The sequence below is a fragment of the Alosa pseudoharengus genome, unplaced genomic scaffold, assembly GCF_046254945.1.
Source record: "Alosa pseudoharengus isolate Yale_2024_CS ecotype anadromous, Long Island Sound unplaced genomic scaffold, YU_APseudo_1.1 YU_APseudo_1.1_scf_21, whole genome shotgun sequence".
In the NCBI taxonomy this organism is placed as follows: Eukaryota; Metazoa; Chordata; class Actinopteri; order Clupeiformes; family Clupeidae; genus Alosa; species Alosa pseudoharengus.
In genome coordinates, this window is record NW_027468674.1 from 11,033,836 (window position 1) to 11,047,644 (window position 13,809).

At 46.2% G+C, this 13,809-nt stretch overlaps 1 protein-coding gene across 2 annotated transcripts in view; it reads left to right on the forward strand.

The window, feature by feature from the left end:
* Nucleotides 1–216: 216 nt before the first annotated feature.
* The window catches only part of LOC143137591 (plexin domain-containing protein 1-like), a 35,209-nt gene continuing 21,616 nt past the window's right edge, over nt 217–13,809 (forward strand). For both annotated transcript variants that reach the window (XM_076297838.1, XM_076297839.1), the window contains exon 1: nt 217–377. In XM_076297838.1, the coding sequence (XP_076153953.1) occupies nt 321–377 (57 nt within the window). In that variant the 5' untranslated portion in view covers nt 217–320. The remainder of the gene's footprint in view (nt 378–13,809) is intronic.

Consider the following 13,809-nt stretch of genomic DNA (forward strand, 5'->3'; position numbering starts at 1 on the left):
GTGTGTGTGTGTGTGTGTGTGTGCGTGCATGCATGTGTGTGACTACTTCTCTCCTCCTTGCGTATTCTCCACCAGCCTCGGCTCAGCAGCAAGGCCATCATGTCTGTGTCTGTGTCTGTGTCTGTGTCTGTGACTGCGTCCCCTCCCATCCCTGGCTAAAATTACATTTCTCCGCGTCTCTAAATTGCATTTCCTCTCCCTTCCCTTGGCGGTCAGGCACACCGCATGGCGGGGGCTCTCTGAGATCGGACCGGGCCCTGGAGGTGCCCAGGGGCCGCAGGGAGCGGCGGGAGAGCCTCAACCGGGCCGGGGCTGACCACATGGCCGGCGGAGGCCTGGCCATCGACACCCTGCCCGACAACCTGACCCGCGTGGTGGTGAGTACTAGTGACGGTGGCGGAAGGGGGTGAAAAGAGAGGGAGGAAGGGAGGGAGGGACAGAGAAAGAGGAGAGGAAGAAAGAGAGATAAAAAGAAAAGTAATGTAAGGGAGAAAGGGAAAGAGGAAGGGATGAAAAAGAGAGAGGAAGAAAAAAAAGAAAATGTGCCCGTTTTTGTGGTACATTTTGCACTAGTGTTATTAATCTTGATATGAAGATGTAGTTGGTGTTGTTTTTAGGAAAGAGATTTGCCTAGTACTTTCTCAGTAAGGTCATGTTGGCTTCATTTAATGGACAGTCTGTCTTATTTTATGACGTCTTATCAAGACAAATTTGCTTGTTTTAAGTACAAGTATGCTTCGATTTGTAATAATTTGTCTTATTTTTGGAGGGCCACTTTTGCAGTGTAGTGACGGTGATGGAGGAATGGGAGAGGGAGGAAGGGAGGAATGGAGGAAGATGGAGGGAAAGAGTGAAGGATGAAAAAAAGATTGGAAGAAAAATGAAAGTGTAGGTGGGAGAGGGATAGTGGAAGAGAGGAAGGAAGGTCATGGTGAATAGATGAGGGAGAGAAAGAGTGTGGGATAGAGAGACAGAGAGGAAAGAGGGAGATAGAGATTGGTGTTGGTGGAGGGGATGGAGAGGGTGAGACAGGAGGGGTGTGTTAAAGAGAAAGAAGTCAAGAGACCATGAAAGATAGAGTAAGAGGAAAACACAGTGTGTAAGTAAGTTTGCAAGCTTTATGTCCATTATTAATATAATTATATGATTAGTGCTTTTCACAAATTGCTTTACCAGAGCTTGTAGATACACTGCAAATACAAAGCAAACAAAAGTGCACAATGCATTCCTAATATGCAGACCTGGTGCACACAGGTTCACACACCTGTCTGAACAGATATACAGCTTATTTGCCCTTTAAAGGAATCAGCAGAATCAGCAAAACCTAAAAGGTGTGGGCAGAGCATTCCTTCCTCTAGTTGCCACAGCCTGGAGAGTGTGATCAGGATGAGTCATTAGGCAAGTGTGTGGGCCTGACATAAAGCTATGCTATTTGACCTGAGGGAGCGTGTTGATGAGTAAGGGGGAAATAGATCAGCCATATAAGTAAAGGATAACGGCTGCTGAAGTGTCCCGATATACGGTATTAATAGACAAAGTAGAGACTAAGAAACCTCGACCCCGGAGTATATCGGGACGCCTCGAAGGCTGTTATCCCGCTTATTCCACGGTTACAAGTCATGTATAAGCTACAGTATAGTTATGCATTGACAGCACACAAAGGAAAAATGCAGTTCACTTTAAAAAGAAGCCGACTTGTTCAGTTTGTTGTACTACTTTCTTTGGGGAACTAGATCAGCCACATACCGTACGCAGGAGCCTGACCTTGTAATGCTCTGAATGTAAGATGGAGAACTGTGAAGACTGAATCCAATATGCATTAAAGAGAGTCAGTGAAGAGAATAGGATAATGGGGTAACGTGAGGCAGTCTATTTGACCTAGAAATTGTTTTGCGGCAGCATGAATTACCTGCAGATGATCATCAGGAGTCTGAACTGCCTGCAGACAGACGATCAAGGGCAGACTTACTAAGCAAGAAGAGAACGGCACCACCGCAGTCAATACGAGGTGCCGAGGGAATGTATAAGTAAGTTAGTAACTAGTTGTATGTGGCACCAAAAGATATCAGCTTATTGTTTCTTTTAGAGGAAAGAAACAAGATTTGGTCAGCTTCCCAACATGGGTGTTGATCTACATGAACTGATAAAAAAATATCCAAATTAGGTTGGAGTGGGCAGTGATTATATGGGCAACATTTTCTGGAGCAAATCTGTTTTCTCAGCATTGAACTGCAAGACAGAAGACTGCTGTCCAGTCCCTGAGTGTGGGGGCCTAACCATCACCAGGCTTGAGGGGGAAATGTCTGCAAATAAATAATATGGAATATTGCAACGAGTATGATTGATTCCAATGAGAATAGCAGGGGCCCCAGGGCTGAGCCTTGTGGGACCTCACTGGACAGTGGATTGGAATCACACACAAAGTTGGCATTACAATGTTAAGTTAATGTTAAGTTAAGACAAACCTGCTCACATATAGAGCATGTATGAATATATCTATATGAAAGAATGAATCATGAATATATGAATGTTTTAGATGATCGATCTTCTTTAGGCGACATAATGGGCGAGTGGTGGCAAACTTCCCCTGGATCGATATCTGTACTGGGTCTTCCTCCCTGGTGGTTATGGCTGTGTGCTCGAAGCCACAGATGGCCTTTGTCGGCCAGCGGTGCTCCCTTTTGTCACCAATGAGAATAACAGGGGCCCCAGGACAGAGCCCTGTGGGACACCACAGGACAGTGGAGTGGAATCTTACACAAAGTATTGAAGACAGTGAAACCTCTGTCAGTGAGATAAGATGTACACCAGTCTATTGCACTGCCTGATATGCCTACCCAGTCATGTAGCCTCTTAATTAGGACATGTTGATTTATTTGGTTAAATGGAGGCTGAGGTCTAATGGTACTACCACATAATTATCATCCGCATCAGATTATATGAACATATAATTTGAAACCCTCAGAAGAGCAGTTATATTAGAGTGTCGTTTCCCAGACTGAAACTTATTATAGATATTGTGCCCCTCCAACATGGCAGTGAGTTAGAGGAAGCGAGAAAGGGAAGGATAGGGAGAGTGAAAGAAGAAATATGGGGGAATGGAGAAATGAAAAGGGGAAAAGTAAAGCAGAAATAGAGATTTGGCTCATGTCATAGGTCACAATGACGTCAAATAAAGAAAAAGAAGATGTGAGAATACACAAAAAAATAAAAGAGATGCATTGCAATAAAGGAGAACCTGACAAGTGGTATTGAAGAATTGAGCAACAGCAATAGCACATCTAAATGAAAAGAAACAACAGTACCGTCCTTGTCTCAGCACCCCAGGAAAGAGAGAAAATGAAATAAGATGGAGGGGAAGGTAAAGAAAAGAAAAGGCTACAAAGAAATGAGATGGAGGTAGAGAAAGCCATATACAGCCTATAGCTTACAGAGAGACAAGGAGAGAAAACTACAGAGAGTAAAAGAGGGAGCTGAAGAATGATGTTCCAAAAAGATAGAAAATGAGAAAGGAAAAAGACAGGGGAGAGAGAGATAGTGGATAGAGAGAGAGAGAGAGGGTGGGTGTACTCCTCTGTGTGCGGCGTGTGAAGCCGTTCTGCTCCAGCACCCTGTTTTGTGTGGTCACTGAGCCGTTAAAGCCTGCGTCTCTCATTACCCACCCCACAGCGGTGCCACATCAGGAAACAAGATCGGTCATTTAGCATCTAGTGAGGAGAGCAAGAGCCTCTACACTCCTGTGAAAAACACTAACAACACCACAGGCGATGGCCCAAATTGACAGGTGATGCAGATGCTGGAAACCCAACTGATTTGCTGGATGTGTGTGTACCCCTTGTCAACATGGATAGAGAGAGAGACTTGTATCCTCTGGGCTACGTAACATAGTTTCATACAGCCACTATATGAAATATATGTAACATGTCATATATATAGGCTATGTCATATAATAACCACTGAATCTATTGAATAACCTATAACCGTGCAAAAGTGTTATGGAATATTTCTGATAAGGGCCCGTGTTTTGTTACTCAATGTTTCTCAATGTATTACAGTTACACTACAGTATACCACTTTTGTGCACTTTATAGTGCAGTTCCACTGTACTTTAGGCTTGCGGGGTTGTTTATTCAATAAGGAAAAATGTAAAGTGTGACCCAATTTTATAAATACAATATGACCCTGTGAGACAAAACTGAGAACTGTCCTCTGGGGGCATGACCAGACCTGGAGGGTGTATTCAGAGTTGAGAGCTGAGCTATCGGTTTTTTTTTCTTTCTTTTTAATATTTTTTGAGCTTTTTATACATTTAATCAGCATAACACGACACGGGCGCTGCAACCAGCCACGTCACAGTGTCCCCTAGAGCTGAGCTATCTCGCATATAGACATATATGGCCCTGTGTACTGCTGTCAGTACCGGCAGAGATCATCACAAATCACGGCAACAGATGGTGTTTAGTGACCCAAAACGAAAACAGCCCAACGCACAGTGAGGCAGCTGTGTTTTTAGTAGATAATTAGGATGTGAAGTAAAGCCTTATTAGCGAAGCATACTGAGTACTCTGTGCAATAGAGTGCACTGTACAAAGTAGCACTCACAGGGCACATCTGTTCAAGTTAACAGTTGATACTAAACAACCGTTTATATTTCCATATGCACTTTTGAATTGTTATTATTATCCAGTCATTTTACTTGGCAGGATGAAATGAGGATTGCGGAAGCATCTGAGGATTTAATAGTATGATCCCAGACAAAATGGCAGATTGTGTGTGTGGCCTTTTGGTGCTGGCTGTTGTGCTTTGGCAAACTTGCTGTACACAGAGGAGCAAACCACTTCCAACTGAAGTCCAGGAAGTCAACCTAGTTGGACTGTGGCTGTGAGAGGTGACAAAGAAAAGATCATTCCACAGCACTGACATTGACCAGAACCATGAAAAAGAGTCTAGAAGTGCTTTTAGGTGACAAATTCCATATTCCTGGACAATGGCCGATTCCGGAACTCGCATAAGATTTCAGAAGCCCTTTTGCACGCCGTCTCACATGCCCTAGTGAGCTGTGGTGACATCCATCCCCTCTAGTTGAGCCATCTCTCTCATCCTGCTCTGCACTCCAGTCTTAGCGGTTAACTCGATTTCACGAGACAGACAGACCCTTTCACTTCATCTTAGTCATATATAGTCATCCGTCAGATCAGTTAATGACCTGGACCAGGCTGTTAGGAGGACAGGACTATAACATGTAATTGTGGGCAGCATACAAATGCTCTCCTTCAGTTGTGTTCGTTTTTGTCCTTTCCAATCCAGATCGGAGTGTACGTCACTGTGTTGCTGTGCACATTGTGGGAGCTGAGCATTCTGGGAGTTCCCCCCCCCATAGTGATATCTCATCGTGTCTCTCTGTGACTCAGGCCAGTGGGTTCTGAAAAAAAAACTGCATTGAGGTGTCACAGTAGAATGAAGTACTTTGTCACAATCACGATAGTACCAGTACCACCAAGATGTCATTTATCTGCACCTTATCACCTGGAGAGAAGAAATACTCTTTTCTGATTTGCTGGTGGGGTGGCTATTAATTCTGAATAACAGGACACCGTTCCATATCAATGCTTAGGAATGGTAACTATAACAACCATAGTAGGATGACGGTTGCAGCGCTCTAGAATCTTTGGTTGCAGGCTTCGCAACAATGGAATCAACTGTAAACAAGCCAACTTTGCCAACAAAAGTTGTACAACAAGCTGAACTAGTGAGCTTCTTTTTAAACAGAACCGCGTGTTTCCTTTGCTTTACAGTGGCAACCGGGTGATAAGTGGGATAACGGCCTTCGAGGTGTGTCCAATTATACGGAATTAATGGACTTGGGCGGAGGCAACAGAGTTTTTTGCCCCTCGCCCTCGTCCATTAATTCCGTATAACAGGACACCTCGGCGGCCATTATCCCTTACTTCTAGCACCCCCCCCCCCCCACACACACACACACACACATGCACACACACACACACATGCACACACACACACACATGCACACATGCACACACACACACACACACACACACATGCACACACACACACACATGCACACATGCACACACACACACACACACACACACATGCACACACACACACACACACACACACACACACACACTCGTGGATAGGATCTGGGCCTGCTCTGGCCCTACTCTGGCCTGGAGTCATCATGCCATCAGAGCTGCCTCAGCACTGCTTGAGAGTCAGAGCTTATAGCTCCCCAGAGAGTGCTTGGCGACAGTGGTGAGGCCACTGCAAAGCTCTGCTGAGTTGGAGCTTTTGTTGTGGTTGAGGGCTGAGAAGAAAGAAGAGCAGGGGTGGGTGGTGGTGTGGGTGGGGTGGGGTGGGGTGGTGGGGAGGGTTGGGGTGGTGTGGGTGGGGTGGGGTGGTGGGGAGGGTTGGGGTGGTGTGGGTGGTGTGGGGTGGTGGGGAGGGTTGGGGTGGTGTGGCGGTGTGGAGGGGTGGGGTGGGGTGGGGTGGTGAGGGTGGTGAGGTCGGCATGGGCTGGCAGGGTAGGCATTGTTCTCAGCTTTGATTGGTGCTTGACACTGTTGAAGTTGGAATCACAGCACATACGGGAGATCTGTCTGCCCTGCACACATACACACACACACACACACACACCACACACACACACACACACACACACACTGACCCTGTCCAAGTGACACTACTGTCAGAGACTGTGTGTGTCGGCATGGGGGTGGCTGGGTAGGCATTGTTCTCAGCTTTGATTGGTGCTTGACACACATTGGTGCTTGAAGTTGGAATCACAGCATATACGGTAGATCTGTCCGCCCTCACACACACACACACACACACACACACACACACACACACACACACACACACACACAGGCCCTCTCTAAGTGATGCTACTGTCAGAGACTGTGTGTGTATATCTGTGTCTGTGTGAGAATATGTGTGTGTGTGTGTGTGTGTGTTGTTTTGACACTAAGGCCCTGTGGTATTCTGCAGCTTGTAGACTCAAGCTTCTAATAGGGACGTTTGATTTTCACTTTTTTCTCAGTGGCTTTCACTCGTCAGCAGGAAAAGTTCAGAACTTAGAGCCAGAGGGCTGAAAGCAGGAAGAACACAACACAAACACACACACACACACACACACACACACACACACCCACACACACACGCACACACACACAAATACACACAAACACACACAAACACACACACACACACAAACACACACACACAAACACACACACTCTCTCTCTCTCTGTCTCTCTTTCTGTCCCTCTCTCTCTCTCACATACATACATACATACACACACACACACACACACACATAAACATACAAAAGCACTAGCTAACACGTCGCTTTCTTCAGTCAGGCGCCGTATGTGTGTGTGTTTCCAGTTAGAGCAGATGAGGCAACAGATGAGACGTCTCAGGGACCAGGGGTGCCAGCAGCACGTCACCTCACAGGGGACACACACTCTTCTGGAGAACCTCTGGAGAAAGATGAGAGAGAGAGCAGGGAAGAAGGGAAGAAGAGGGAGAGGGAAGAAGTGAAGGAGAGAGAGAGGGAAGAAAGGGAGGGAGAGGGAAGGAGGGAAGGAGAGAGAGAAATAGGAGGGGGGGATACCTTCTGGAGAACCTCTGGAGAAAGATGAGAGAGAGGGAGGAAGGGAAAGAGAGGGAGAAAGACCTTCTGGAGAAAGAGGAGAGGGGCGGGTACCTTCTGGAGAACTTCTGGAGAAAGACAAGAGAGAGAGAGGAAGGGAAAGAGAGGGAGAAAGACCTTCTGGAGAAAGAGGAGAGGGAGAGGGAGAGAGAGAGAGAGAGGGGAAGGGAAGGAGAGAGAGAGAGAAATACCTTCTGGAGAACCTCTGGAGAAAGATGAGAGAGAGGGAGGAAGGGAAAGAGATGGAGAAAGACCTTCTGGAGAAAGAGGAGAGGGGGGGTACCTTCTGGAGAACTTCAGGAGAAAGACAAGAGAGAGAGAGGAAGGGAAAGAGAGGGAGAAAGACCTTCTGGAGAACTTCTGGAGAAAGAGGAGAGGGAGAGAGAGAGAGGGGAAGGGAAGGAGAGAGAGAGAAATACCTTCTGGAGAACCTCTGGAGAAAGACGAGAGAGAAAGAAGGAGAACTTATGGAGAAGTTTTAAGGGGCCTTCTAAAGAAAGAAGAGAGTGTGAGGACAGAGAGAAAGAGAAAACGACAGAAGAGAGGGATACAGAGACCCTCTGCAGAAAAGAGAAAACGAGAGTTGGAGACAGACAGGGAAAGACCTTCTGGACGCCTCTCACTTTGCAGAATGAGGGATGGGGAGACAGACAAGTGAAATTGAAATGAGTGAAATTTTGTGTGCCATATTTTCTCCCAGTGTTATTCTGATAACAAAGGTGACTCTAGACTGGATATATGTATATGTATAGGTATATGTATGTGTATGTATCTATATCTACACATTAGGATGTCAGAGTAAATATTTGTCCACGCATATCCTGTTTCTCATGCAACCAAAGAAGAATCATAGCCATCAAATGACTTGTGATATTCTCCCCCTCCAAATCCCCATGCACAAATTCAAAACAGATTGTCTTCTGCTTCTGCCAACAGGCACTGTTTGTTTTAAGTGTGTTTGTGAGTGTGTGAGTGTGTGTGTGTATGTGTGTGTGTGTGTGTTACTTTCGTAAGGATTTGTGTGTGTGTGTGTTGGGGGAGGGGGCACTTTAGAGAACCTGTAATGGAATTTTTGAGATTGAGTTCATTCACAGTGTATTCATATCCGGAGAAGTTGTATCTGTATGTATGTGTGTGTGTGTGTCTATGTGCGTGTGTTGTTGTGTGTGGTGTGTATGTTTGTATGTGTGTGTTTGCACATGAGTGTGTGTGTAAGTGTAAGTGTGTAATGTAAGTATTTGTGTGCGTGCATGTGTGTATGTGTGTGTGTGTGTGCATGTGTGTGTGTGTGTGTGTGTGTGTGTGTGTGTGTGTGTGTTCTAGTGTCCTATACATATGCATGCGTGTCCGGTTTTCACCCCTTTGGCAGTAGTCTCAGTGCAGGCATGCACCGCTGCCAAAAGTTGATTAAGCTGCTTTCCACTATATCACCACCCTCCGACATGGCCCCCTCCTTGACCCTACATTTACATCCAGCGCTCTTCCCACCTCCCACTCCCCTCCTTCCCCCGTCCGGCTAACCACTCCGTCCTCCTCAAGCCTTTCTGCCCGCCCGGGGTCGAGTCCGTTCATCATCCCCTGGATGTGCTTCTCCAGAGAGCAGCCACATTTTCCGTGTCCTGTTGGGCTAAACGTCAACATCTCCAAACATTCGCCCAAACAAATGGGTCCGAGGCGGAAGGATGACCAAACTCTCCCAGAGATCCGAGTGTGTGTGAGTGTGTGCATGTGTGTGTGTGTGTGTGTGTGGGTGTGTGAGTGTGTGCATGTGTGTGTGTGTGTTTATGTGGGTTGTTTAAAACCATGTTCACCCCAGTGGCCAGGATTGAACAAAAGGTATTTGGCCAAAATGTTACCCCATTCATGCCTGGGCAGTTGACACTGATTTTATCTATGCCACTGGTTATATCCAGGTCATGGACATTCAGATTGGCCCCTGGGTCACATTATGCATGTTAATTCTATTGCAGGGAAGATGCATGAAGCATTGAAACGTTAGTCCCTTTTGTGCACCTTAATTAAAGTTTATAGCTAATACTACATCCGTGCTGCTCCGAATTTTTACTTTTAGTATATCTACACGGTCCGCTCTTCGTCTGATGCACCAGATGTGATGCTGCAGAAGCGCGGTGGATCCACTCTTTTGTGAATTGCACTGCAGGGCTTTGTGTCTTTGTTGTTTGGACCCAAAGGTTCGTACATTATTTCCTCCAAAAAGGGTCTTTTTTCTGTCAAGGTTCAAAATCCCTGTGCACAGCCCTTCTGAGGGTGTTTCTTTCTGTTTGTCTGTAAGCAGTACAAAACTACTTGCCAGATTTTCACAAAACTTGGTGGAAATGTGTAGTAAGGGCCAAGGAAGAAGATAGATAGATAGATAGATAGATAAATAGATAGATAGATAGATACTTTATTGATAGATAGATAGATAGATAGATACTTTATTGATAGATAGATAGATAGATAGATAGATAGATAGATACTTTATTGATCCCCAGGGGAAATTCAAGAACGGTTGACTAACTCGAAGAAGAACTAACTCGGTGTCTGAACGGATCTGCCTCACTGGGCACCTCACCCTATTTAATGTCATATTCACTTGTTCCTAACGCTGCGGGATGTAGCATTTGGTCTGGGTTGAGATCTGAGCTTTCTAGGCGCCTTTCTAGTTTCCATAATGTCGCTATTGGACATTGTTTGCATGTTAGGAACCTGGGTGTCCAGTTATGGTCCAAGCCTTGTCTGATCACAGCGAAGAGGTGGGTTACGAAGATGAGTAAGGGGTGAGGTGTGTGTGTGTGTGTGTATGGTGGAGGGCGGGGGGGGGGGGGTGTTCTAGTGCCCACAGGGTTTGAGTCCAACCCCCCCCCCCCCCATCTCTCTCTTCCACTCGGTTTCTGTCACTCTTCACTGTCCTGTCTTAAATGAAGGCAGTTCCCCACCCCACTCACCAAAAAGGAGCTGAGTCCAATAACCTGACCCTTTCATATTAAAAAACAACATGGGCCTCACGCTGGTATGAGAGGCATCTAAGAGAGAGGAGTGGAGCCTCACCCAGTCCATGCTGAGAGATGAGAAAGTAAGACAGGGGCTGGGGTTGGGGTAGTGATTGTAGTTGGGGTTGTAGTTGGGGTTGTGATTGTGATTGTGGTTGTGGTTGTGGTTGTGTATGGGATTGTGATTGGGGTTGTGATTGTGGTTGTGATTGTGGTTGTGATTGTGGTTGTGTATGGGGTTGTGATTGTGGTTGCGGTTGTGGTTGGGGTTGGGGTTGGGGTTGTGGTTGGGGTTGTGGTTGTGGTTGTGTTTGGGATTGTGGTTGTGGTTGGGGTTGTGGTTGGGGTGGGGGTTGTGGTTGGGGTTGGGGTTGGGGTTGGGGTTGTGTTTGGGATTGTGGTTGTGGTTGGGGTTGTGGTTGGGGTGGGGGTTGTGGTTGGGGTTGGGTGGATGTAGCAGTGGGCGGTGGTAGGATAGGGTTAGGGGGATGCTGGAAGCGCTGTGGCTAAGGAGCTGGGCTAGCATGCAGTAGCCTGAAAGGTTGTGGTTTCAATCCACTGTTGTGCCCTTGAGCAAGGCACTTAACCCTGAGATGCTTTGAGCAGAATGGCCCTCGTAATATAATTGACACATATACTGTAAGTCGCTTTGGATAACAGTGTCTGCTAAATGAATATATGTTAATGATAAATGATGTGTGGATGGATGGCAGCCCCTCTCCGCGGCTGAGGTTTCCCCAGAAACAGAGTCACGTCTGGTGGGGAAAGGAACTGGGTCGCTGCCTGTGTACTGATACTGAATGTGGAGCAGTGCGACAGAGAGAGAGAGAGAGAAAGAGAATGAGAGAGAGAAAGAGAGGTTGATAGAGAGACAGAGATAGAGGAGGGATGAGAGAGAGAGAGAGAGGATGAGAAAGAGATTGAGAGGTTGATAGAGACAGAAAGAGATAGAGGAGGGATGAGAGAGAGAGAGAGAGGATGAGAAAGAGATTGAGAGGTTGATAGAGACAGAAAGAGATAGAGGATGAGACGGAGAATGAGAGGTTTTGATAGAGGCAGAGGCAGAGGATGAAAGAGCAAGTGTGTGAGAGAGAACTCCTCTTCTAACTGTTCTACTTTCAGGCGCTCCACCTCTTCCTCCTCCTCCTCTTCTTCCTCCTCCTCCTCCTCCTCCTCCTCTTCCTCCTCCTCCTCCATCTCTCTCACTCCCTCTGTCACCTTGAACTGCAATACACATTAATAACCCAAACCTGCATGGGAGAGACTCCATGCACTCCCAGTTGTAGAGAAAGTGTGAAAACACACACACACACACACACACACACACACACACACACACACACACCTTAATAACTGAACACAAACACTACACGGAGGGAAACACACACACACACACACACACACACACACACACACACACACCTTAATAACTGAACACAAACACTACACAGTGTATTGGAAACACAAACACACACACACACACACACACACACATACCCACTGACACACCTTAATAACTAAAACAAACACATTGGTCTGTGAGAAACTCCTACAGAAACAACACATGAACACACATTAATAAACAGACACATACACACACACACACACACACACACACACACACACACACACACATTAATAAACAGACACTGCATGGGAGAGTGAATTGGTTAAACACACCTACAGGAGGTGTAAAGATCAACAAATGTGTGAAATACACATCCACAAATATATTTGTCAGTCTCTCTCTCACGCACACACACACACACACACACACACACACATTTGTACGCTGTGCTTGAACTGGGCCTCATGCTTGAATGCACACAATGTATTCGTGTGTGCGTGTGTGCGTGTGTGCGTATGTGTGTGTGTGTGTGTGTGTCTGTGCCTGTATTTGTGTGTGTTTGTGTCTCTGTCTGTGTGTGTGTGTGTGTGTGTGTGTGTGATTAGGGTTAGTGTGGTGTGTATGTGTATTGTGGTTCAGGTTAGTGTGGTGTGTATGTGTGTGTGTGTGTGTGTTGTGGTTCAGGTTAGTGTGGTGTGTGTGTGTGTGTGTGTGTGTGTGTGTGTGTGTGTGTTGTGGTTCAGGTTAGTGTGGTGTGTGGGTGTGTGTGTGTTGTGGTTCAGGTTAGTGTGGTGTGTGTGTGGATGTGTGTGTGTTGTGGTTCAGGTTAGTGTGGTGTGTGTGTGGATGTGTGTGTGTTGTGGTTCAGGTTAGTGTGGTGTGTGTGTGTGTGTGTGTGTGTGTGTGTGTGTGTGTGTTGTGGTTCAGGTTAGTGTGGTGTGTGTGTGTGTGTGTGTGTGTGTGTGTGTGTGTGTGTTGTGGTTCAGGTTAGTGTGGTTTGTGTGTGTGTGTTGTGGTTCAGGTTAGTGTGGCTCTAGGGGAGGAATGCAGCTCCATCTGCACTGGGCCGCTGCCAGAGGAGCAGATTAACAAATTCAATTTGGACTTTCTCTCCATGCGCACTCAGGTGTATACTCTTTCTCTTTCTCTTTCTCTCATTCTCTCTCTTTCTGTTTCCCTCTCTCCATTTTCTCTCTTTCTCTCTCTGAGTGTTTCTGTGTGTTTCTTTATCTATATTTCTGTTCCTCCATTTTCTTTTTTCTTTTTGTTTCCATCTCTCTCCTCCCCCCTCTTTCTCTCTCTCCCTCTCTCTCTCCTCTCTCTCTCCCTCTCTCTCTCTTTCTCCTTCTCTGTCCCTTTTTCATTTATTTGCACCTGAGTGAATCCTATTCCCTTGATCTTTCCTGGGCTTCTGCAGTGCTAAACTGCTGATCAGGCCGAAAGCGTCTCGTTACAGATCCCCACAAAAGTCTCACTCGTCCGGAAAGGAGAATCATCTATGGCCTTTCGCATTTACTGATCTTACCATCTTTGTTTCCTGAGTCATTTTGGTACAGTCAGAGCATTTGCATGACTGTTACTGCTACTTACTACTTGCACTTGCTTACATGTGATGTTTTGTTTCTGATCATTTCCACATTGTCCATATTTCTAGCATCTCTTGTCCAATTCAAGTGCTGTATTGGCATAATAAATAGAGCCCTGGGCCAGGGCAGCCATTAGATAGAGAGAGTGAAATCATAGGTCCTGCCTGTTTTTGACTGTTTGGCTGTTGTTTTCATTGCCTGCAC